General features: G+C 37.6%; 1 protein-coding gene across 11 annotated transcripts; it reads right to left on the bottom strand.

Moving 5' to 3' along the window:
- LOC106174952 (centrosomal protein of 135 kDa-like) lies at positions 1–27,444 on the bottom strand. 11 transcript variants are annotated; one of them, XR_015333391.1, is made up of 28 exons: positions 27,325–27,444; positions 24,149–24,499; positions 23,304–23,471; positions 22,617–22,846; positions 15,620–15,748; positions 15,193–15,408; positions 14,811–14,876; positions 14,232–14,382; positions 13,731–13,966; positions 13,348–13,479; positions 12,855–13,010; positions 12,391–12,564; positions 12,134–12,211; positions 11,664–11,815; positions 10,839–11,109; positions 10,527–10,582; positions 10,090–10,258; positions 9,676–9,786; positions 8,659–8,745; positions 6,710–6,895; positions 6,017–6,226; positions 5,424–5,626; positions 5,090–5,194; positions 4,634–4,762; positions 4,224–4,305; positions 3,749–3,794; positions 3,165–3,216; positions 1–1,995 (listed from the first exon to the last, which is right to left on the bottom strand). XR_015333391.1 is itself a non-coding variant. In XM_087008108.1 (27 exons), exons 2-26 carry the CDS (start codon positions 24,456–24,458, stop codon positions 3,789–3,791), a joined length of 3,813 nt encoding a protein of 1,270 aa, XP_086864234.1. In that variant the 5' UTR covers positions 24,459–24,499; positions 27,325–27,444; the 3' UTR covers positions 1–1,995; positions 3,749–3,788. The 11 variants fall into 11 exon arrangements, 10 of the variants coding, with proteins under 10 accessions (XP_086864234.1, XP_086864233.1, XP_086864232.1 ...); XM_087008108.1 differs by lacking the exon at positions 3,165–3,216; XM_087008107.1 differs by lacking the exon at positions 3,749–3,794.
- Positions 27,445–27,704: the final 260 nt, after the last annotated feature.

Here is a 27,704-nt window from a genome sequence, read left to right as displayed (position 1 = left end):
TTTTTATCAAACAATTAGATTTATTCATAAAATAATAAAATATCTACACTCAGTAAATGCATGCAGTATTTGTAAGCGTTTAAAATTATCTGTACACATAAATACCATCGTACCATACGTGGTTTAAATAATTGTATTTCCATAACGTGAAATGGGGAGAAAACATAGACGAATAAATGAAAACTCAACGAACATAAAACTATAAAATATACATTCAATGATTTAAAAATGACATTTCTGTGAACTCTGTGAACTATCATACCCTTAAAACATAAGACAAGGATTTTCATTTTACAAATACTTCATTTAAGGCACGCGTTAAAATGCACAAAATAACGTGCCAAATACAAGTTCACATCGCAATAAAAAAACACTGGAATCACAGATTTACATGTATTATATGATCATAGTATAAATCCTAAAAATTCAATGATTAAATTCTACACGTCATAAGATATATGTACGTTATTATTGGCTGTTGATTGTCCTGAGTGTGAAATCCGGCATGGCAGTGGACGTAGCATGAAGTAGTCTCATTTAAGTGGACAAGACATCACCGCAATGTTAACCACGGTCAGAATACCGTCCAGTCTTCCAGACAAAGCGTCCTCCTCAACTCCCTGCTTCTGTTAGTTCTCCATGCATAGATAGCATCAAGTGACCTGAAGAAATTGCTGCCTTTGCAGTTGGAGCTGTTACATTTGTGGTCGTATATATGTTAATTGACCACACAAAGGCGGCATGTATTCCACGTAGCTGTAAATATTCCTCATGCATACCACAATTTAATGGCGCTATCCTGCCTGTAGGGAGTCACTATTTCAAACCACGCACACTATACCGCTTAATTCACTGGCCTGGGAGAACCCAACGTTACACCATTTACTGTGACTTTTACCAAAATGACTCTCTGACGGATATAATAATTACAAATTTTAAAAATATAAATCACTTTAAAAAAAACCACTAAATCTTGTTTTAAAAATACTGCTGTGAGATCTTCCATTTCAATTAGTACAGAGCCTTTTTTGTCACTCATACTAGGTCACTTGGGTTTTACAAAGTGAATGACTCAGTTATGGACTGTCAAACATAATGCATGACTTCATACAGTTATTTTTTCTGCACAAAACCAACACGATGTATTCAAACTGCCTCAGTCACTGGTCCTTGCTCTCTCTCTCAGGCAAGGCATATGTATCCAACCTGATAGCCTGATCAGCATCCATTATTCAGAGGTCATATCAGTCACAGCCTGGCCAATATCCATTATCCAGGTATCATGTCGATACCAGCCCAATCAGTATCCGTTATCCACATAAACTGCAGTATCCTAGGCAGATATCATCTCAGATACAGCCTGGTCAGTGTCCATTATCCACATTAACATCAGTCTCCTTAACAGATGTCACCTAAGCCACTGCTTGGCCAATATCCAATATCCAGGTGTCATATCATCCACAACTTTGCTAGTATCTGTTACCCATATTAATATCCATATCCTAAACAGTTTCATATCATCAACAATTAGGTCAATATCCATTATCCAGGTGTCATATCAGCTACAGCCTGGCCAGTATCCATTATACACACTAACAACAGTATCCTACACAGATATCATGTCAGCCACAGCTTGGTATCCGTTATCCTGATTCAACAACAGTATCCTACACAGAAGTAATCTCAGCCACAGCTTGGTATCCGTTATCCAGATTCAACAACAGTTATCCTACACAGATGTCATCTCAGCCACAGCTTGGTATCCGTTACCACGATTCAAAAACAGTATCCTACACAGATGTAATCTCAGCCGGAGCTTGATATCCGTTATCCAGATTCAACAATAGTTATCCTACACAGAAGTCATCTCAGCCACAGTCTGGTATCCGTTATCCAGATTTAACAATAAATATCCTACACAGAAGTCATCTCAGCCACAGCCTGGTCAGTATCCTCTATCCAGTCCAGCAGGGATTTATTCAGTGGGACTTCTTCCTGAAAAGAAAAACAGTACTCCTGGTCACAATGGTCAGATAAAGAGCTATTTCTTCAGTGTCATTTACAAAGGGAATGTCATGAAATAATTTATAGTATAGCCCCTACAAAGTATTACCACAAACTGTTTTTTCTAGCAACTGAAACAACGCAGGGTATCATCAGTCACCAAATTCCAAATCGTTTTTACTTGTGAGAAGTCTTTTTCACATGAAGAGGTACAAGCAATACACCCTGTACCAGTACGTTTCTAGAGACTAGAGACTGATAACTCAATAGTTCAGCTGCCACATAAGAGAGTCTCCAAACAGAGCCTACCTTGCTCAACAAGGCAAGTGAGTAAACTTGCGAGTAAAATCCCCTGTAGTGTAGCTACATTTTAGGATCTCTCAAACTGTACAGACACAGACTGTATTGCTAAAGTATACCCCATGATGTAAAAAGGGCCATAAAGAAGACACGCTAATTTAACTTGGACAAAAACTAAATCACAGATGTAATCCAACTAAGTACACACCCCTCCTTTGACAACACATCAGTAGAGGTGCAGTGCAGAAAGGTTCTGATGTTGGGTTAAACACAAATTGGACAAATCATCAGTCATTGTGTATACATTATAGTGTAAGGTTAATAAAAGCCACAGTAAAATGAATTAACAACATAAGTAGCATTTACACACAGTTACTGTAGTAAGAAATGAGCTCCATCCAAGTAGCACACAACATAGGATATCTTAACAAGGACATGGTGTTATTTTCAAATCAAAATTGAAAAAAAAAACTTGTTGCCATACTTCTCACACATGAAGTTCGTTTCATTTGGACCATACTTTCTGCATTGCACAGTTCTCTGTGTAGATGCTGCTTTAAGCTGTTGGAAATTTATGCAATATTTGAATGAAATAATGATCCAAATCTACACAAGGGTGATAAATAAGTGCTAAAGCAACTACCGCACACTTACTAGTTAGTCAAAAATAATGGGACAGGAACAAAATCATAAATCAATTCCAAAATCAATTTCAAAAATATGACAGCACATTATCACAAACAAACTTAAAGAGGTTTCGCCAGAAAAGATACGGCAAAAACTAAAGATGGAATAGCAAGAAATGGAAAGGGAGACTCCAACCAAGTCAATGCACTGCTACTTCCCCCAAAAAAACTTACTGATAATTTGTATGTCTCCCTTTATCTCTTCCTCCCAACCATCCTCCTCCCTCTACATGCAAAAACAAGGTAGAAATAAAGCTCTGTTCTTACGGACTCTTACATAGATTTAACTGTGTGCTGATTCAAAAAATGGCAAAATATCTCGGTGTTAGTCGAAATTGTTAATCATAACATAATTAAAACTCAGTATACTAAATGTGGAATATTTCAAAGGTCATGATTGGGGGGGGGGGGGGGGGGGGCAGTGAAGTATTGGAGCTTAAATATGATGTCAATTAGTATCATAAATAGGTGTCCAATTGCTGATAGTAACAATGTAAGCTAAGTATAATTTACCAGCTTGGGCCAATGGTGTTAGGAAGCATGCCAAACAAACAACAGTCTGGTACTACTCCAGAATTAAGAGTCACCGGTGAAGACATGCAAACACTACATATTACATGTAAAAATGCTATGGAAAAAACATTTAGTCTTGCATCGGTGCAGAGAATTGCAACTGAAAACCAAAACAACAAATCAAAATACAAGCGACTGTGAGTGCATAGTGTTCAGCAGCCAAACCAGTGCCATGCTGCATGTACCTTTGGCTTTCATTGCTCTTGTATTGCTGGAGTACTACTGTCAATCCTGAAGATTTAAACGGTTGCACTTTATAAATTTAAAACAAAACAACTGTCAGATTTGTTGTAGTAACATAAATAACATCTGGACAAACAATACTACATGTGTCTTCTTTTGTTAACACTTGAAGCAGTACCAGTAGAGCCTCTCAGACCTATTATGTAAGGAGTGTTTAAGTTTAAGATGAGACAGCCTAATTGCATTAAAACAGGTAGTACAATAGGCTATAATTATACAGAACTAACCCATGCTTTATAACAGGACATAGTTCTCCATGCTAGAACTCTATCAAAGAGATCACAAAAAGTGCCCATCACAGTAATGGTAATTGAAATTGGATTTGAAATTGAATGTGTGTGTGTGTGTGTGTGTGTGTGCGTGTGTGGGTGGGTGGGTGGGTGCATGCGTACGTGCATGTATGTCTATCCCCATTACCTCAGCTCTGGAATGACTCCGTGGAGACCTGATGGTCACTCTCTCTGGTGACCTCCTTCTTTCAGGTGACCTGAGAATTGACCTGTGGAGAAAGTTTTGTCATTTTACTCTCCTATTCAGTCAAGGTAGCTAGAGCAGAAGTCACACATGTAGCAGTAAGCAACAAGATACTAGTATCAAAATTTAAGACACAGTATTGTGTAATGCTACACCCAAGCATTAAAACTAGCAAGATTACAGTATGATATTATATCATATAGTTCATATAGTTTTCACAGAGGTTCTATACAAAGCAGAAGATAGCATTAAGCCTGTCGCCCTCACATCTGCAACAAATATAAAATATGACTGCAGAAATGTGGGCAACTGAGGTACAAAGAATTTCATAGCTTGGTTCTAAGCAGTACTACCTTGTTGGACTGGATACTCTACGCGCTGGGGTGGAACTGCGACCGAGTGAACTACGCGACATCGCTCGTCCTGACGTGTCTGCGGGAGGAGTGAGGCCGTGTCGCCGCATTTCCTGCACTGTGCGTTCTCTGAAATAGATATCAATGTCAGAACTTTTTCTGGTATCTATTTTTGAACAATCAATACATACACCTAATAAAAATACCACAATTATCAAAGTTAAAGTTTTAGATGTTTTTTATTATCTTTGTACCATAAAAATATTTACCAAGCAAACTCAAAATATCAGCAAATAACTTATATTCCGGCCTCTGTGAGGAAATTAATAAGTAAGAAAGAAAATAGATTTTTTAATTCAGAAATGATATTGTATGTATAAAAACATAACATGTCTACCTCAAACACTGCAAAGGTGGTTTTCACCACCAATGAGAAAAAAATCATAATGCTCTTACTTTTCAAATCTCTCACTAGTGAGTTGTCTTCTTAATCTCTCCACCTCCGAGTCTAACTCCATGTTTTTGGTTCTCAATGTCGACATCTCTCTGTTCTGACTTTGTCTAAAACAGACACAAAGGTTACTATCTATTAACAAAAGTGTTATTTTTAAACTGTATTCATATACTGAGAGTCAATGAAAATGCATCAGATAGAGACGAGTCATAATGTCACACACATAATGCCTCACAGGTAAAAAATTATTTTGTCTCTTTAGAGACCATTTACTTTTTAACCAATAGGGTTCCCATTTAAATCTTAACAAACTACAACATCAGGTTCTGTACTCACAATTTACTCTCATTCAGAGTCAACCTATCCTTGAGAAGCTGTATCTCAGCATTCTTCTCCTGAGCACTGAGCTGGGTCTGGAACTCTTTCTCTCTGTTGGAAGACAGTAGACCCTCCAGGTTCCTTACTGTGCCGCGCTCGCTGTTCACCTGGCTTCGTAATGCGTCTGCGTCTGCTTTCAGCTCGTCCAGGGCAGCTTGGAGCTGAAGATATGACAAATACCTGGATATGTTTTTGTGACCATGGCAATATAAACTTTATTCGGTTTTAGGGACATTTTTTAAGTGAAATATGAGTACTTTCTCTTGATAAACACATCTAAAAAAACATTGTGACCCTCTCCCCTCAAAGGCCTTGAACACCTCTCGCAGACCCTCTTAGTTGTTCTGGTATATATCGCTCGAGTAACAGTGTATTATCTCAAACATTCAAAACTAACATAAACATTATGTTTCACAGTGAACTTGTCTCATAAAACATGGGGCTGTATAAAACATCATAAAGCAAGTGAATTTAGAGTATCTGACACAATATCCATCTCAAAAAAGTCCTAACTATGGATAAACATGATGTTGCAGGACCTAACACCCCACCTGTTCCTGGTCCAGGGTCTTCCCTGTCAACTGTCTCTGCAGTGAGTCTTTGGTGGCCTCCAGCTTAGCACACAGGTCGCGCACAGCCGCCAGATCCTGCTGCACACTCAGACGCTCGTCCTCTGTGACCCGTAGGTTGTCCTCCAGCTGAGAGACGGACCGCGTCAGACTGGACACCTGGGTCTCGTAGGCCTGCTGAGCATGGAGGTGCTGGGAGAGAATACGGCAAATCAATAAAATTCCCAAATTAATAAAAACTTTTTATTCTAGGAACTTCAAACAAATATATTTCCGCAAATTTGGCTAACTTTGACTGGGAAACTCAAATGATATATGATTTGGGTATGCTAAGGGCTCATTTCCAAAGAAACTATCATTTAATGAAGAATGATCCAACTCTGGGGAGACTCTTGCTGAATGCAATCAGATTAACAGATTAAAATGCCTCCTCTTATTTCCAACATACTCATGTAATCAACAGCTTTTCTGTATTCTACTCAATGCCAGGAGGAGGCGTGTTAATCTGTTGACCTGACTGCATTCAGAGAGTCCCTGCAGAGTTGGATCAATTTAAGGTAGTCTAAGAACAGGAATGAGCTCTATATCTGCCAATCTTGGCCTTATGCCCCTCTTCTAATACTCTCATAAACAAATCCTCACATTTGCCAACCAGAACCAAGACCAACCACTCACTTCTTGTATCTCGCGTTCCATCAGCTCTACTTTATCTCGTAACCTCCTGACCTCGGAGTCTCGTGACATGAGTTCTAGACGTAGGTTTGAGCCCTCGCTCTCCAGCTGGTGGGTCTGTGTCTCGTACCTCTCCGCCTCCCTACTGAGGACCCGATACTGGTTCAACAGATCTCCCCTCTCGTCCTCCTGTAGGGCACAATACATATATATATATAGAGAGAGAGATGATGACATGCTTAAATACATATATTGCTTTTTTCAAAAGGGCCATATTTGCCAAATCTTTGCATTATTGAGATTCTCACACCTTTTCCAGTTTAGTTTCAAATTGTTTTCAAGTTCAGAAATGATTTTATAATGAACAGTATGTTAAACAATTACTTAAGGTATTTTGAGTCCACTGATTTGGCAACTCTGTGGTGCAGTCTCTTCATTTAAATAACTGCAACATCAGTTGTTTTAGTACAATTTCAAGATCAATAGAATCATTTATCTTTCTGATTCTAACCAAAAGCAGTGTGACTTGAACAGGTCAATCTTGCTGAATATTTCTGCCATCATGTAAAATAAACATGGAAGAACAAACCAATAAAGGACCATGCAACAGTAATAACAACTTATTGATAAAATCATCATTTTTATCTTAAAATAGCATTATAACAAAAAGCCAAATAAAGAGCATGCATGCTGATAAAAAGTTGACATATACTGCACTTTACCATCTTCGTTTCCCTGAGTTATGAGTTAATCATTTATCAAAAACAGTCCTAAATTATGACCTAATACTTTAAGAAAACTAACCACGTTAAAGATATATTACTTATAAACAACCACAGAGCAAAAGCTAGGGATTGGATTGTGAGGTATCAAGCAGTGAAGGTGTCATTACATCAAGCCATTTTCCATAGGATGCATTCAACAATAACTCACAATATGCACTATAGGTGGTGCTGTTGTATAAAACACTAAGTGACTATATTCCATATAGCTATGTACAACAAAAGGTGATCCCAAAGAAGGAAATGCTAAAACAACGTGCCCACATAGAAACTACATACCACAACCAGTGACCAAGATAAGATGGACAGAACCAAGTGCCCCAGTCTTTTGCTAAAAGTTTTATTATAACCTGTGATAAAAGCACAATGTTTCATGATACAGATTACCCATACTATGAAGGATCGAGTGCACTGAATAACTATAAAACACCAATAACTAATATGCCTTAATTGTGTAACATCATAAGTAAGAAATGAAAAAAATGTGATGCAACTAAGAAAAAATAAGTGACCCAGAGGATTGGGGACAAAACTATGAACACAAAGCACAGGCAGAGGATGTAACAATAATTAGTTGTCAAAACCATGCATTTGGGTGACAGTGAATCTAAGCAGTACAGACTTCATAGGTGACCACTGCCAGAATGGTCTAAAACTTCTCACCATATAAAAAGCCAACAATAAATTTGCAATCAAACTGAATGAAGCACAAGGAGAGATAATAAAACTAAATTGTAAAATGCCTGTCTATATAAAAAATAAAAATAAAAGTAAGCTGCAGAATGCTGAAAAGAACCAAGACGCTGCACAAATCAAGGGAGAGAGACAAGCAAGCAGGAAGATTTCAAGCAACAGAGCGGGGAGGGGTGACAGGTGACTCTTTTTTACATAGACTGCATTCCCAGAGATTTAGATGGACCCGTCCAGAATGACCTAACGCCCTGGGGGTTCACGATAAATTGCTGTCAGCCGAGCGTGCACGACATTAAATTACCCCCTTACAGCTTTAAGTAGGCGGGGCAGACATTTAAGCCGGCTAAGCTGACAGTAATCCAGTGAGACTCCCCACGAGGATAAATGGACCTAAAATCTGTGGGAATGGGGTCATATACACATATACATATACATATACACATATATACATGTATATCTTCACATATATGCCAGTACCTGGTCAGTTGGGGCAGTGAGTGTAGAGTGGGAAGCAGAGAGAAGAGAGTTTTGGTACTGTTCTAGTAAGTCCATCAGCTCCTGGTCCTAGGCAAGGAGAAAAACAGAGATTGTCACAACCAAACATGGATATGAGTTGAGATAACTTTTTAAAAAATTAATGGCAATTTTCTATGAAAAAGGAGAGAAAAAATCATGGCCATTGTCCAAATTATTGAAGCTTATAAACTTTATAAATTAAAGCAAGTCTTTCACAGCACAAGAATTTAGTAATCTACTAATTTTTAATCTAATTACAAAAATTAATTCAAGAAATGTTACAAACACATCTTCTTTCAAAAATCAGCTTCACTCCACTCTTAAAAACAGTGACTGCTCCAATGTGGGTCTGACAGGCACCAATACCTGTAAGGTGCTTTCTTACTATGCATACATACACACATACATCCATATATATGTATATATATGTAGCAAGGATAGGGAGATGCAAAAGTTATATAAGCAAGCACACACTGACTGTGCCATAAGCTGCTGCCAGGTTTCTTCCCTCAGAAACATCAAGTCATGTCACCTTGGTGGCAAATAGCTGAGACCACATGCAACATGATGCTTAGGATATGCAAGCACAAAAGCAGGAAGCCTATTATTATAACAGCACTGCCCTTGGCACATTACCTTGGGCACACTGTGAGAATTGTGCATCTAACCATACTGAATTTAAATCAATATCTACCCAACCCCCAGCAAGGCTTAGTTTCTGAATTTTTCCTATCAAAACTGTATGCTCCACTGCTCCACTGTCATTTTGGAAAAAAATTTCATATCAAAATTTGAGCTCCTGGGTAAAAAAAAAAGGGAAAAGAGTCCCGGATCCCCCCCCCCCCCCCTCCCCAAATCAGGATAAAGTAAAGTCTCAGGTAGAGAGGTATATAGCCCACCTTAGCTGCCAGTAATAAGAATACCCTGACCCCCCCCCCCCCCCCCCCCCCTCAGGTAGAGAGGTTTATTATAGCCCACCTTAGCTGCCAGTAGTTCCTCCACTCTCTTCACCTCCATCACATAGTCCTGCACCTGGTTCTTCAACTCCTCTCTCTCATCTATCGTGTCCTGGAGATCTTGGTTTAGATTCTGACGATGAGAAAAAAATAGTTTTATTGTTTATGTAAGTCATTATTTTTTCTTCCCCTCTTGCCTATAATATCTCTGGAAGAAAGCTACAGGCAGACAAAGGCTTCTGGTCCTTAACCAACAAAAAAATGGGACAGAGCAAGGAATTTGTTGCTAAAACTAGCCTCATAAGTTGTAGAGGGTTGTATTTACTGTGGCATTATAGAGAGAGAGAAAGAAACTGTGATTTGAAGCACAATTTAATCATACAATGGATTACAGTATAAATCTAAATTATAATAATAAACTCTAACAAGACTTTACCTGGTTTTCTCTCGTCATGGCTGCCAGGTCATCTTGAAGTCGCCTGTTTTCTCGTAGAGCCACCTCACGCCCCCTGGTGGTCTCTGACAGCTCCTCGGTGGTACTGTCCAGCTGGCGACGCAGGCTCTTGATCTCGCGGTCCAACTGGTTAATATTTTCATTGGCACGACTGAAGGAGATGGCATTGTGAAGTGTTATTATGATGCTTACAAAACATGAAGTTACTTTATGTAAGGACCAGTTTATTAGAGACAGATATAAAAGTATTCTTATTGAAGACCTTTGGTCCATCAGATATTTCTAAATGGTCACTTTTAGCATCATTATTATAACCAAATAACCATTATCTCATCCTAATCTATTCACCTTATGTGAACTTTCAAATAAATGCCAATATATTTTAATTCTACAGAGAAATCATTTTAAGAAGTACTCACTCCAGCTGGGCCTCTAACTCTCCTATATTTATCCTTAAATCACTGATCTGTCTGTCCTGTTTTCAGGGGAAATAAAAAGAATCAAATTAAAATATTGTCTCTAAATATAAACATAAAATCAAATCTGAAATGCTGTAAAGTTTCAGGCAAAAAATACTCCAAATAATCTATTTAAACACAGGAAGTTGTTGTTGTTGGATATTAGTTGAGATTTATATTTCTATTTTGGTTACATACAAATTTACTCTCTTAGGTTTTCTACTCCAGTTTAACCAAGGTGAGATAGGTCAGATAAAACATCTATAAACTCACCCTAACTACAACTTCTGCATCCAGACCAGCTATCCTTTCGGACTTCTCATCCACTGTCATTTGAAGACTGTCTTTCTCTCCGTCTAGCGCACTTATTGTGCCACGGAGCTGAGTGATTTGATCTGATTGGTTGACATTGGCACGCTGCAGGTCTGTGGAACGCTCCTCCAGGCGTAGAATTCGTTCCTCCGCTACTTTGAGATCTCCTTCCTTCCTGGTGAGTCTACGTCTGTGCTCTTCCAGGGCCTCCTCTGTCTGCTCTGCCAGCAACCTGATGATATCAAATGACATTTAATATTATCAATATATGGTAGTGCTGGTAATTCTCAATGATAATTCCAAACACCACACAAAGTCATGTATAAATACTTTAGTTATTCTGGTTCAGTCATAATATCTGCAATATGCCAGTAGTTCTGTTATAACTGTATATTGAATAAATTGTATCTCTATTGTTGATTTTCATCTACTCATGTAGGTGTACAAAGTAGAATAAATACAGCATTATGTAGGCAGCAGTTTGACTTGTGTACCCTGGTCATTATCAGTAAAGCTCCAGGTCATTCATTTTGCCAGCTTTTCAGTCCAATGGGCACTTGTAGTAGTAGTACAGTAGTAGGAAAGCAACAAGTCTGAATCAATGTGAACTAGTCTAAAGGCTGAATCAAGCAGCAATGGAAAAATACTCTGAAAACAATGCTCAACTCTTCAGTAACACAACTAGTTAATTTTGAAAAATCCCATGTTTTTACTGGTGAAACACCTTCCGGTCAATTATCTGACACCAGTAGTGACCAACATCACAGTGTCCGAGTGACCACCCACCTCATCTGCGTGGCGGTAGCTTTGTGCTGAGATCCCTCCTCCAGAGCAGCATTCAGCTGGATGTTCAGCTCTCTACACTGGTCCTCCGAGGAGTTGGTCAGAGCCTTTTGTGTGCTCAGGTTTACCTGAAGTTCATTTCTCTCCACCTCCACCTGAAATATAGATGTAATAATGGTCAGTAGTCTGTTTTCTCAGAAGGTTTTGCAGTCTTTGTGAATAAAATTTTGAAGAAATAACAGGGTCAAGGAAGGAGTTGCATGTTAAATGTTATGCAGTCTCTACAAAACAGAAAAATAATGCAACTGATTAAATGTAACACATCATAATTCAATCTATGAAGAAGATTTAATTGAAAATCTGAACAAAAAAATAACACGAAGGGGAAGGTGAGCAAAGGTGGGAGCTGAATGTCCCTGCAACTAATTAACTTCTAATATTTGGAGTACCATTTTTCAATTGCTGTCACTTACATTATGCAGTGCATTTTCTAAATCTTCTATTTTTTGTTCCAGCCTGGCTCTGTCGGAAAGACTTGTTTCTGTGGCCATCTGCAAGAGGAAATGCATTCTACCTAAGATTTTTGCCAAATGATTTCTAAACCATTACACTGTCTGCACAGCCAGTGTATCTGATCTCCACTAAAAAAAGAAAACTTTTACCTATACATTTACTGTTCAATTCTCCATAATAATGATAAGAAGAATAATTTCAATATTTTCTGTTCTACCTTTAGCCTCTCCCTCATGCTATCTCTCTCTGTGGTCATACGCCTCAAGTCTGCGATTGCATCATCTCTCTCGTTCTCCACGCGCCGTAACACTGCCTGCGCTGCCAGAGAGACTTTGGGAGACTTGGGAGACTTTACCACATCTCTCCTCATCCTCTGCAGCTCTTCTTTAGTCTGGATGTGAATAATATCTCATATAGTTACACCAAGGAAGGAAGAAACAAATATATGACATGTACTGAGAAATCACATAATTTTCAGAGACAGAAAGCACGAACTGAGTGTGTCCATACATATGCTAAGTGCCTGTACATGTGTGTAAGAACGAGGGCAAAGGAAAATTTTCAGGCATCTCCACAACAAATATTCCACAAAATAATAATCTTGCTTCTCTGCTCCTTATTAAGCTAATTAAAGCTTGTACTGGTAACAGTGGATGTGTCAGAACTGATAACCGTACCCACCTGTTCATACATCAGATTCAGCTTATCTCTCTCTGACGTTAGCACCTTGACATTGGACTGGATCTCGGCCATGTGTCGCTCAAACTTGTCCAGTAACGCCTGTAACTCGTTCCTCTCCCGGGTCACCCTGAGCAGCTCTGTCTCCTCGGCAACACTCTGAACAAGAAACAGACAGCTTGACTCAGACATGAAGTTAATAATAAAGAAATGACTCTGCAGCACTATATGATGCTGGAGTACAAAATTATTGATCTCAAATTCACCCAAACTTTTAACTGAATTATTTCCAATTCTCATTATAAAGTTTAAGAGAAATTTTACAAAGTCTCCTTTCAAAATTGAAAAATAAATAAATAAATAAATAAATAAATAAATAAATAAATAAATAAATAAATAAAAATTAAACAACATGAAGGGAGGAGAGGGGAATGTTACTCACATATACAGAAATAATACAAAAAAATTATTTCACATAATAAGCTCAAAGCCTCACCCTGTCTCTAGTTGGCGGAGAGCGAGCAGGACTGGCAGTTCTGGACATTGTGCGCGCCTTCTCGTACTCCTTCTTATAGAAGTCTCTCTCGTCCTCCAACACACGAACTATGGTCTCGTAGTGAGCCGCACTCTGTCAAAAAACACAGAACCCAATTACTTTGGTACCTCCCAACAATGTAAATAGTCAAAATGGATATATATTTTTGATTACTCCTATAGATCAGTCTTAGTGAAATAATGCCAGTCAGACTGATAAATTATATTTTTAACGCTTTTTTTTAAAGACTGATACAAATATCAAAACCTAAGCTAAATGCATGACTGTCTGTTTTTCCGTTTCTTGTGAACATTTTCTATTTAAACTCCACATCAGAGCTGTACCTTTCCTCCTGGGGAGGTGTCACGTTTCGCCCTGGCTGGACTGCGTCCTCTAGCCGGAGAGGCTGACCGCTGCTGCTGCATCATCTTCTGCAGTGTGTCCACCTCTCCCTTGTAATAATCCCTCTCCTCCTCCAGACCCCGGATAAAGGCATCCAGGCGGTTGGGAGACTTGCCTCTTTTCTTGACTAGGCCATTCTTCTTCTTTAACCTCTCAATTTCTAACACTAGCTCTCGCTCTGACAAGTTAGCAAAAATAGGAGTTAAATTAAGAGTTCGTAAAATTTTTAAATGCTTCAATACTTCACAGCACCAACCTTGGAACAACACCATTATTATATATATATATATATATATATATATATATATATATATATATATATATATATATATATATATATATATATATATATATATATATTACATTTTTCATTTTAATTTATTTTCCTTATTCATAAAAATTAATTCATTTGTGAACTCCCAATGTCTGTCTACACTACTTACCATTAGAAGTTAATTTATTCACTCTCTGACTGAGCCTCTTCTTGTCTTCCTGCACTTTGGCCATGAGTTCCTCCAGCCTCTGGTAGTCTGCTTCCCGCGACGACAGCCGCGACCTCAGAGCTGCATTGTCTTCTCCATACTGCTGCTTTTCCTGATAACACACAGGTGACATATTGTTTACAATACTAAAAATAATACAGTCTGCCTTCATGTAAGACAACTTACACACCAGGTAATTGTTCTCTCCAAAGAGAAGATTTTAAAATTAATATATACTTGTAAAGAGTTAATGCAGGCATGGCACACATATAGGTATGTATTATTAGACTGTGTTTAAGGCTATTAAAATGTAATGAAAAACATGGCAACTGTCAAACTGTTGCCCTTCTATTTAATACAGGTAAACATACAGATTTCGATGAATATTTAATACTAACAGCACTGTGTTTGTGCTACTGTATCATTAAATCACATGGAAACTGGAAACTTATAAGTCATGCTTTTGCATCAACATAGCTTAATCAAAGATATAAGCACAACAGACCAAATTAAACCCTAAACAATCTTTGAATTACTTACTTCTCTTAGTTGTGACACTGTAAGATCTAAGTCTTGTAATTCTTGCCTTGACCTTTCAAGCTCAATCTAGAATTGAAAAGAACACACAATTGTCACCAATAAGTCAAAAGTGATTTAATTTTCAAAAAGAAGTTAACAAGAATTGAACAGACACACACACACAAATACACAAACAAACATACTAACACACACACACACACACACACAAATACACAAACAAACATACTAACACACACACACACACACACACACACACACACACACACACACACACACACACACACACACACACACACACACACACACACAAACAAACATTCTAACACACACACACACACACACACATATTCTCGCACACATAAACACACACACACACACCTACCTTAGCATCTGAGAGCTCCATATCAGCACTCCTCATCACGGAATCTTTCTGTAGCTGCAGAGACTGTGCCATGCGGTCCACATCCTCCAGGTCCGCCGCCAGGGCCTTGTTCTTAGCATTCAGATCGATGGTCTCGGACCTCGCCTCCCGCTCCACCAGCTGAGCCTCATCCAGACGCCGCTGGTACTCACGATTTTTCTGCTGTAGGTAGTCAATCTGGAAGTGGGATTGAGATAGGGTCATGGGGTATTTGTGGGACAAAAGGTAGGTCACGGCGGGACCTTTGTGGAATTGTACGTCAAATAATAACTATATTTTGTTGGATCTTTGTTTTGTATCATTCACAAATTTTAACTTGATTTAAGTAAGACTATGAAAACTTGCATCATATCATTTTACAGAAATTTACAAACCTAATTTCTCTTACCTGTATATTGAGGTGTGAGATCATGCGTTCATTGGCCCTGTTCCTTGTTTCCAAGGCGACCACATCGTAGGGCCGCCCTCCGTCCAACATCCTGCCCAGCCGGTCTATTTCCTCATCACGATGATCAACCTGAAAATACAGCAGGTTTTGGTCAGCAAAAACACGTTGACAGAAAAAAAGGGTCTACTGAGTAGTCCTTCAGATTATTCATACTTATCATTGCATTAAATTTTCACATTATTTTCTCCTTAGTATACTCATTACTAAACTATCAACCAAGACATTGTCAATCTAACAAACACTGTTTAACTTAACTTAAAGCAAATTATTTGCAAACTGGAGCGACATAAACCTACTAAACAGAGCACACATTCATCTGCAGTCACTTAAAAATAGTTTCAATAAATACACATTTACAGCAAACAATTCCCACCATCTGCTTCCAGGTTATCCATTGTCCTGGTCAACAATGACATAAATATTACACCACACTGTATTGTGCCCGTTGTTTAAGAGTATACAGAGACACTGGATGAAGTGTATAGTGTACATGTAATAAATATATACATGTCAGGTTTACTGGGGGAAATTATCCATTGATCTTGTATTGTGAAGACCAAGCACAGTCACTGTGATGGATGATGCCATTTGTCTGGCCTTTTGTTGGGAAAACATCCCAGTATGGACCAATCAATCTTATCTAACAAGTGCTTGTCATATTAGGGCCGACTTGCCTATAGTTATTATTCTGTATGAAAAAACTTCCTTTTGTTACTTCTCAACTCAATAAATAATAAATATTACATTTCCTAATTATATCTTCTTGTGTCATGAAGCTCCCCCCCCCCCCCCTCCAAAAATATTATCTCAACCAGATTTTACTGCCTGAAAACACTAAATTACTGGTAAGAAAGGATTCTCCATACTGGGCATGCATACATTTTGATTAATAATTTTGGGCTGAACGGTCAGTTTGGTCTGAATCTCTGAAAATATCTCCCTGCTTTCCTTGACCCCCGATTAAGATATGGTTAAACTTGCGGCTATATTTATATTCAGGAACAAACACAGGGATTGTGACAAATCAGATATAATTTAGAAGTATGAACACTCCCAAATCTTCCTCTACTCCAATCATCACACTCCCAATTATGGCATGTGTTAGTAGCACACATGCACACACACACACACACACATGCACACACACACACATACACACACACACACACACACACCTTCCTGGTGGTAACCCTCTTGGTGACTTAAACTCTTCACATCAGCCATGTGCAATCTAAGATAAATTCTTCTCTTCAGATATCAACCATCACTGGCATGAACAACATGTGGCAGTGGCGAAAGAGCAGAGCAGCCTTGAGAACTCCATATAAAATGAATTTCCCACAGAAAACTGCTTTCATGCTTCACTCAAACATTTTTCATCACTTTTAACTTACCACCGATTTGAACTTTCCAGCTGTTTTTGACAAAAATTTCAACAAAACTTTAACGTGAAACCCAACCCTTGACTGTTGCAGATTTGAATTTTCCCTCTTGAATCACGTGAATGTAAATAAGACTTCAAGAAAGTGAAACAAAACAGGAAGAGGGCAAAGTGTTGTTTGTCATAACTTATGGGGACAATCGTCAACATTGTTCCACAAAGCCATTATGCTTGCTTGAAGTATCAAAATACCCAAAGCTTGCAGTATAATAATGGATTTAGAAGGGCTGGATAAATATTGGAACAACAAGGCTAAGAGGTCCCTTGAATGAATGAAATGGAACTGGAAAACACCCCTCTGAAATGCATGGCATTGAACATACACTGACATATAGCCATATCTCTGGGACAGATAAATTTTCTATTTGAAAAGCTCTACTATGAATATACTCTGTTATGTGTATATAGTATCTGCATGCGTGCTTGTGCAAATGTAGATGTAATCAATAAATAAAAAATATCCTTTTCTCAATGTTATGAGACAACTTGAAACATGCATCCCATTTACAAAATAGGTTAACCAGAGGGTGGGGGAGCACAAAATCCATTGTCCATAAAAAAAATTACTACCACACAACACAGACCTATTGATTTGATACCTTTAAACAAAAGTAAATTGAGAAAGATAAGTCCTTACAAATGGTTTCACTTTGTACTATAAAATAAATAGGTAGAGTGCAGTGCTTTAGCAGTTAAAAAATTATAGTAAATCAAATAAATCCCACCTGACCTGTGAAAATAAATTAAATTAATAAATACTGGAAATATTTCTCATCCATTCTCCATTCTTCACCACATCCCAAAGTCCCAAAGATCCTTTTCTGCTTTCCACAGAGGACTCAGACTTGATTAGTTGAGTAAACAGTGACACGGAGAGGGAATTGATTTCAATTAATCAAAGAATCTCTTGGGCCTATTGAGCCAGCATTCAGTGGCAGTATGTGTAATGAGGAGTACTATTGTGTGTAAACTTGACTCCCTGACTGATGAAGGCACTTGGGTCATTTGATCTTTCAATTAATTTTACATGGGGCACCCTTAATGTGTCTGATTATTTGTTTGTATAATTGTCTATTTATTTACTTTTTGATAAAATTACTACTTTATATAATACTAAAGCAAATACAAACAATTTATCTGACCTTCAGCTTCATATTAAGACCTTCATAAGTAAGCCCTTAATAACTTTTCTTATATATTAACCACTGTAAACCTCATTTGAGAAAAAATTGCCCAGATTACAGATCTGATAAATCAACAGAAAAGGCCAAGCCTTGTGATAACCAGCAAGAAAATGTACTGTCCTGATTAGCCAGATAAACTCAATGTAAACCATCATTCTCCACTCCCTAGCTTAACTGTGTGTCAGGCTGAAAACCAGGTTACTTTCTAACAAACTCTGAAAGTCAAGGTAAAAACCTATTATAAAACCTGAGTTTAACTTCTTACTGAGATTAACCAGGACTAAATACCTATTACTTATTTATAACTGGTCTCTGAATGGACCACAGAGTTATTTTCTCTTTGCTAATGAACCTAATAAAAGTGAGCCAACTGAATGCCAACTCCACACAATCATTCCCTGATATAAACTCAATACGTATGCTGTAGTTCTGTTCTACCAGGCATATGCAGATATTGCACAGGAGAAGATAATATGTTAGAGCGCATTCTCAACGAATTAAGCCAGGCTTTACAAAGCCGGTGACCTAAAAATGGCGGACGTACATGAAAGAAAAACCGCCTAATCTTTTAATAGTCTCTCCGCCTCTCACACGCCTCCCCACACGTCGTCCCTGCGGGGTACAGTAATTAAATCTCGGCTCCGAACATTAATATTTCCGTGAATATCTCTGGTGATATTATCTCCGTAGATAGTCGATTCATTGCTGCTCTACGGGCCAAATTATTCCTTTTTCGTCTCTGTTTTCAAAGATAATAGAACAGAAGAGCTTTTTTCCTTCGATCGCCTTCAGCCGCCATGCTTTCTTCACCACGAGTTTAACTGATGAGCATGTGCACTTAATATTTCTCAGGTAGCTTCCGCATGGCGAACGGAGACGCGATTTAATTACTGTACCCCGCAGGGACGACGTGTGGGGAGGCGGAGAGACTATTAAAAGATTAGGCGGGTTTTCTTTCATGTACGTCCGCCATTTTTAGGTCACCGGCTTTGTAAAGCCTGGCTTAATTCGTTGAGAATGCGCTCTTAGTAAGCCCTTAGACATTCTCATCATTTCATATGGTCAAATGCACCCTGTATTTCAAAGTGCAATGACCCCCCCCCCCCCAATCCCTCCACTGTCACTTTGCCTCTGCCATTTCCACTGACAACCATGCAGATAACAATATGAGTATCCAGTTAAAAGAAACCCATGGTGCTATCAAGTATATTATCCCCATCTCTGCCCATACTGTTTTTATTTCCAAAATAATATAAATAGCACTTTTCTTTGTCTACTCTAATCTTGTGCTTCACTCTGTAAATTGTAATATCCAGAGCTCAATAAAGTTATTCTATTATCTGACACCTATCCATCACCAGAAGGTAGACATAATAGATCAGACAGGAACACTGCAATGGTTCAGTGCACTTAACGCTGAGGGAGAACAGCTGATCTTAGTGCACTGGTAATTGCTGGGGAAAACCCAACTGAATCAATCACCCTGGAGACCCTCTGCTAGATTCTGTTGCAGTGAGAGAAAATTTGAGCTTTGTATGAAAGGAAAACTTGTTGCATCTGTAGAGTATACTGGTACATGCACTTTCTGTTCATATCAGGTCTTCACATGAAATCCACATGAAAGTTGAAAGAAAATGAAAATGATTTCAGTTTAAATCTTCCTCAGTGAGACAACATGACCTCTAATACAAGTTGCCACCAGAAAAATTAAAAACAAGGAAACAGCTCCCCACTTACCTTCTAAGACACTGACAGTGCACCTGCATGCACCACAACCAGCAAGGGAATGTGACAAAGACCTGTGCCAAGCCTACAACTGTCTTTGAACCCAAACTATCGCTGCTTGCACAATAAACATCAGACACCCCTATGCAAACACACTGTTACATGGAGCCAGCGCATACCCAATAGACAGGGTCAATACCTCCAGTAATACCAGTCATTAAAAGTGGATAAAAACTGTCACAGAACTGGTCAATCAATGACTTACCCTGGTTCTGCTCCTCTGGTGTGAGGAGCTTCTAGGTCTTAGGGACATTACCTCAGTCAACTCGCATCAAACCCACTTCATACATGCTCTCAGCAGTTTTTACTCACAGTAAGCCGGTTAACTAGGTCAACGTAAACCCATACCTCATTTTGAATTTCAACAGTCAGTGATAAGAAGGGTTGTTTACACGGTGCATGCTTGCTTACCCTGATACTGTGTCAGTGCATTATGGGGAGCCTTTGATTATGAAATTCAATACTCATTAATCCTAATGCTCAGCTTTCATATGCTAACCCTGGGGGAGGGGCCGGCCCAACAGTTTAAAGGAACCAATCAGTACACACCTGGATTGAAAAGTGAACCCTCATTTGCTGCAGCCATATTGTTTACATGTTGCTAGGCTGCACACTCGTGTACAAAACTTTCACAGGGGGGATGGTGTGAAACTGCAGAAAGAATGCCTTTAAAAAAATCTAAATCATTTTCTTGATATCATTTGTGTAGCTTTTTATACACTTTGCAAATTGTCAATTACTTAGATAAAAATAACAGTCCAAAAAGCAAAGTGAATAGTATTTGACATAGCATCAGACTTACAGTTATACAGAGTTCTCTTCATCTTTCCCCTGATCCCACTAATATATGTGTCCAGTAAAAATTGAGATAATAAGAAAGTCAAGGAGGCATATATAACATATTTACTGAGCATTTATGAAATATAATCCTTTCAAGTCCCTCTGTAAGGTGAGTAGTCATTCAAATGGAACTGCAGACTAAACAATATTTAGTGAAAATGACATGTTTAACCCCATTTTCCACATCAGTTCTCCCCTTCTAAAAAGGTCCTCACACAAGGACATACTAGTTCAAGTAAAGTGACAGGTGACAATACCTGCATTAAGAAAATATCAAGAGTAAAAAGAAGCATATTTCATATTTCTGCATTGAAAAGAATGTGGGCTACTAACCTAACCTTAAACCTAGCTACGGTCTACTTCCCCTCTCTGACATAATTTGATCTACCTAAATTCTGAAGAATTTAAAATATATATTAAAGGGATAATAACTCTTGGTTTTGGCCAAAAAATGAATTTTCCTGGAGTGAACAACAATTTTCCCATACTTACCAATGGTTAATGAATCCATTTTTACATTCAAAGTTAGTCCCTGGTTTTTTTCTAAAAAGTTTGTTTTTTTTGTTATAATCTCTTAAGAGATTATAACAGAGTATAGCCATCATTGGAGGTCATGTGGTCTAAAGACAAGCTCAGATATCAAAATAATGGCTATAAATGCCATTTTTGTGGTAAAACAGAATATATTATATTTCTATGAGTTGTTCACAATGTTTTTATTGTGAAATATAGATCTCATATGAAGAGTTATTATCCCTTTAAATATAAACCAAGGCATTTTTTCAGCCCTGGTCTTTGAAGTTCATCTTTCATTGTAATTTGCATTACTTAAATACAGAAGTTTACCTTTCACTATTATTTTCATTAGGCCTTGCTACTCTCTCCCGACAAACAAACAAAAGCATAGTAATATTATTTGGGTTAAATCTTCAGTTTAGGTGGTCAATAGAATTTGAAATAGATGCACTAATATCAAAACATTATTTAACCAGTGATTACCAATAGGCTCCAAGAAGATCCACTTCCACCCCAAATTGCTCTACATTTTTAACCATATTTTTAACTTTGCTGAGACTCTGTCAAACTATATACAGTAGCCATTTTGTATCTAAGCTCAATGACATACTGAAACAATCCTTATGATTAATTACTTTGGCTAGAGAAAAACTTATTTTTAACCGTATTGACATGAAATGCTAATAAAGTGATCTCTCTTGAGCTACCTGACTATAGCAAAATAAGATCTGTCAAACCCAGTGTTTTTCACTGCCAACAAATAGACAAGTAAAAAAAACAAATTTTTGTCCATAAATAGCTTGTAACTGTTAGAACAATGCACATCTGTATGGAGCACAGGTACCCTTTTAAGGGTCATTCCTTCATATCCCCCCCCCCCCCCCCCCTTCAGTTCCATTTTTGCACCACTATAAAAGTTTTTGCCACTTCTGTGACTGCGTTCTCATAAACCCATGGTATTAGCTGGATCAATCTAATTTTGTGAGGGTTCTCGCTAAACTGCTTTCAGTGTAATCAGCTTAATTGTCTGCCACGCCCCTTTGAGTAAGTAGAAGGTAGCTGACTATGCTTAATTACCCCTAGCAGCTTGAAGAGCTATAGGTTTGCCAGACACCTATTCATTAAGCATAGAAATGAATTTTAAATAAAATTAAAACAACAGCAAACCTACCTGAGTGCGGAGATTCTTGATTTTTCCTTCAGCAATTTCATTGAGATCCTTGTATTTCTTCACCTGCCCCGTCATTTCCTCTATCTTCTTGTCTGCCAACTGAAGAAGATCAGCCACAAAGGGGTCCTCTACTTGACTTCCAGGGGGGACATGAAGTCTCTCTGCTGGGGGTAGGGTGGAATCTATCTCCATGCGTTGCCGTCTGAATGGAATGGTCTTCTTTTTTCCTCCTACCCATTCAAATGAAAAAGTGAGAAATAATTCCAGATAACAAAGCATTACTGCAAGCTGCAACTATAAAATTAAACAATTAAAACAAGGCAACATAAAAAGAACAGGTGTGAACATTTCTGGTTGAATTATGACAAGAGTTAAAGATTAGAGTCACATGAGTGTATTTCATAAGCCATAAAGTTTGCCAGTTGGAGTAATCCAAGATCAGATTTTAGGATATGTGTTAGGAAGGATAACTTAGTCTGAAAACAGTGAATCAACTCACACCTTGCTTCTGTAGTTTTACATGTTATGAAATTATTAAAACAAAATCATAAAAAAAATGGGCTGTAACTAATCAATGGCACGACCAGGTATCTTGTCCTCTGGCACTGCTCTGGCCATCATCAGAAAATAGATCAGTCTTTTTGATTTTTGTGGTCAGCATATAATCTTCCCCCTGAGTGGTCTTACCTGGTGTCTGTACAACAGCATGGAAGTTCTTCTCTTGTAAATGAAGGATCTTGTCAGTTTTGTCCTTGGATTCCTTTTCCAGTACTCGGATCTTGTGGATGTACTGGTTGTTGAGAAACTTGAGGTCTGCATTTTCATGTTCTAGCTTTCTTAAAGAGGCTTTTAAATCTATAACACAAGAAAAAAAAAGAGGTTAATTAATGGTTACACTATGGCTCTTGGGTCTAAATCTGCACATTTTATTATAGTGAAAATAAACTGCTCCATCTTCCTAAGAATTCATTTATCTATGACCAAGGGTTTTCCCAGCAAACTGTCCAGCCGTCATTTGCAAGGCTGCCAAGATTACTAGAGGGACAATATTTTCAAAGGCAAATGGACAACTTATGAATTTTTTTGAAAAATGATGGCTTGGACTCTCTGAAATTTTGTAGGAAATTACAGGAGATAATTTTGCACAGCCTGTACCCCCAATACTGGAAAAAACTCTGACTACTGACTGTCTCTGACTATCTTTAAAACAATCCAATGTGACATCCATCAGCATTTCAATTATTAGCATTTCCATCTTTTTTTTTTCTTGTAAAACCTCAACTGATGTAATCAAATAACTACTTCATTTAAAAGTAAAAAAAAATTAATAATAATAATAATAATTTTCTTTTTGGTTTCTTAGAAACTGTGGCTTCATTTATATTCAAAACTAGTAAATGTTTTCTAATAAAGACACTTGTTTGAACTAGTAATTTATGCCAGAATATGAAAGTTGTTCAGTGATTGCTATCTAAAATCAATAAAAAGGGCAATAAATATCTAGAGCAAAAAATACATGTCATATGTATTACCTTTTATAGTAAACTCAGCCTCTTCCTTCTGCTTAATATGCTGCAAGTGCAACTCATTGTTTTCTCTCACAAGCTTTGCATTGTCACTTTTATAGGGTTCAATCTGCGCACTGAGGGTCTGGGGTTCATCTGAGCCACCACCCGATGCCAACTTGGACTTCTTCAGACTCTCCGTGGTGTGAATCAAGTCAGCAAACAACTTCTCCACCAGAGGCAGGGACTCCACCCCCAGAGGCTGCCGATAGCCCAGCTGGTCCAGACGCTTGCGCAGATTTGCAAATTTTTGCTGCATTAATGCAGAGGAGGCCATTTTTGTAGTCTTGGTATCAGTGAAATGATCTCATGTTATTCCTGAAATGATGAAATTAGTTACTTATCAGTATCTAGTCATACTTATTTTACCCTTCACAATGTCTGTGATTTTGCTGGTAATTTATGCACATATTTTAAAAGGTTTAGCAACTGAGAGATGAAGAGATGTGCACAATAATTTCTCATGGAACTTTTCTTGAAATGAACAAGAACTTTTTTGAATTTAACCCTAATGTACATCAAATGATTCAGCTTATGTCATAAACAACTACAAACAGACATGCTGAAAACTCTGAGGGCAATGCAGGCCAATTGGCCTGCTTAGATCTGAATATTGCAGGCCCGGACAAGATATTGCCGGCCCAAATGTTTTTCGCACATATATTTACCCTATTTCGCGTAAAAACCGTGCACTTTTAACTTCTGCTTTATACACTTTAAAAGGACAGTTGAGTAGCAATTAGGTGATCAAAAATCAAATAACTGCATCTTTGAATAGATCTTTTATTGAAGAGACATTTTACTGCTCAGATAACATCTGGGTAATATATGACTTAAAGGTAAACTAAGGGCCAAAAAAGGCATCAAAACTCACAGAAGACAAATTTTCCATAGGTAAACTGCAATTTTCCTAGACTAACCTTAAACCAGGCCTTACCTGAGCTAAATCATCCGTCTAAACTATCCAAGAGCACTTTTCAAAGTTTTGAGTTTCTTACAGCAGTTTTAAACTTAATGTCAAATTATCCCAACCTACCCTGTACACATGACTTTAACTTGCATTATATAGAGCTTAACAGTAAATTGTATTACTCTGAAGTATCGAATAAAAGTACTGATGGAATAAAAGTACTGGGTGGAAAAAAATCTCGAAATTTAATAAAAGTACTGGATGGAATAAAATAAATAAATAAAATAAAGAAGAAGAAGAGAAAGAAAATAAAAGTACTGGATGGAATAAAAAATATAAATAAAAATAAAGAAGAGGAAGAGAAAGAAAAAAACTTTATCATTGTAAAAAAAAACTTTCAGCAGGTAGAATTCACTCAGTATTATAATTTATTTATATTGAAAACAGGACATCATTTTTTCAAAAAAAAAAAATTGCCATACGTTCTGAATAATGTATCAAAATGTCATTTTTGTCACCGCCTAATGTCATGATGAAAATACATCATACATTCGTGTGAACAGCATCCACGGATACAAGTTCAATTTCATAATCGTCAGCTGCAGGGTCCGAAGACGCACCAAAGCCGCCTCCGATAGCTATACGCTGTTAGGAGACGTATTATTCAAAGGAAATTTATTCTCAGATATAAGGTTTGTTTTGCATACTGAGTACCTGTAAACTCCTAAGGGTTTTTCTTACATAGAAGTGTGATTTAACATCGTTTAAATTATAAATCCACATGAAATAATTGACTTTTGAAAACTGAAAAAACTTCTTTGCTGCACTTCAAATGACCTCGTTTGGCTATAAATATGATCCTATCACCGTGCGACATGACATCATTCAATCGATATACATGAGTAGTTGTCACTGTTGAAGGGAAAGCACGTCTATTTATAGAAACTGAAATCAGACAACGCATGTATCATAGTGTTTAGAGAGCGCCTTCCGCTTGACCTACTTTCCAGTGCTGTTTGTCGAACAGTAGGTAATGAGTTGAGATCTCGATTTTCTTCTCATTATACTTCAATTTAAGAAAATAAAAAGCCTGGCTTGTACTTGTATAATTTCCCACCGGTACGAGAGGTAGTTAATAAACATAATGGGTGGAAGATTTTTGAAAAATTAATAACCATACTAGGTGAGTCAGAAATTATTGCCGGTCCAATTGGGCCGACATACACTAAAATTTTAAGAATATTGTCGGCCCGACTGCCTGATTGGTGGGTCAAGGGCCGGCGGCCGGCAATTTTCAGCATGTCTGCTACAAATAATGATATATTTAAGGGTAACTAATAGGATTACAATAAAACAATATAAAATAATATAATATTGACAGTGAGACATAATATGACCAACATTTTTAGAAAGAAAGAAAAACGTGAGTATACATATTATACAAGTGACGCAGTTTCAGGTGCCCTAAATACTACTGAAATGATAATCTTTACATGTTCAATTCAATAAAAAAGATAATGAAAACAGGGCAGAGTTGAGACATCTGTGCTGCATTCAAATATTAAAATGAGATTACAGAAGTTAATTATATAATGACTAGGATACTAATATTGTAGTAATATTTGTTCTAAAATAAATTTACATACATATAGCTGTAGTTGTTGTGTACCCTTCACAATGTCTGTGCTTTTCAATGATTTCCTAAATTCAAAAATAATTATGGTGACCTTGATCAGTGTCCCTGCTACTCGAATTAGTTCATCACTTCATTACCTTACCTGTCATGTACCTGATGTTTTTTTTTTTTTTTCAATGATGAGAGACGAGATCAGTTCCACAGCATAAAACATCAGTAAATTAGAAACATTGCCCAAAGGCATAACATTGTAAATGACCATGAACGACTTACATGTTTGAAGTGGGGACCACACTGCACGATTTGGCAACATTGGGATAGGGAGATGGGGGACTGGAGGAGGGCAGAAAGAGGGACGAGGTTAGCATAGAATAAAGCGACGTTTAATGATAAATGTCTAATAGTTTAGCAGCGCTTAGTTAGTACATAAGCTCACTATCTGCCAGATGTAAACTTAGTGGGTAAAAGTGAGTGGAAACCCAAGTCTAAATCACAACATTTACTCAGTGTGCATTTTAAACTGCATAGAGGACGATTCTGGAACTGTATCATTAGCTAAAATATAAGAATGGTTGTGAACATTCCGCGTTTGCTCACCTTATGCTCATGTTCCTTTATTTTCATTTAAAACTGAAACATTTTGTTGACTACGAAGAAATACTTCTTTTGAAAATGGCGGACTCTTACATCGTTTCTTTGACTCTTTTGACAGGAGAGCTTCGCATCCAACGCATTTGTCGTTTAGTCGTATCAAACACAATACAATAATAACAAGCTTTTGAGGTTGCATGTGCACAACAGAGAGAGGTTTTTGTACCATCTACGGTAATAGTAATAGTTTTATCAAAAATAAAGCAATTAATTTGAAAAGTTAAACATTTGTACGGGTAAATATACATCTACTTCAAATTCTTAAATAATTTGAAAGAAAATTAAATGGAACTGCTGCAAACTTAGTGAACAAGTTTAATAATGTA

The sequence above is a fragment of the Lingula anatina genome, chromosome 3 (assembly GCF_051362555.1).
Source record: "Lingula anatina isolate TDL-2025a chromosome 3, LinAna3.0, whole genome shotgun sequence".
NCBI classification, from domain to species: Eukaryota; Metazoa; Brachiopoda; class Lingulata; order Lingulida; family Lingulidae; genus Lingula; species Lingula anatina.
This window is presented reverse-complemented; position numbering and strand designations above follow the sequence as displayed.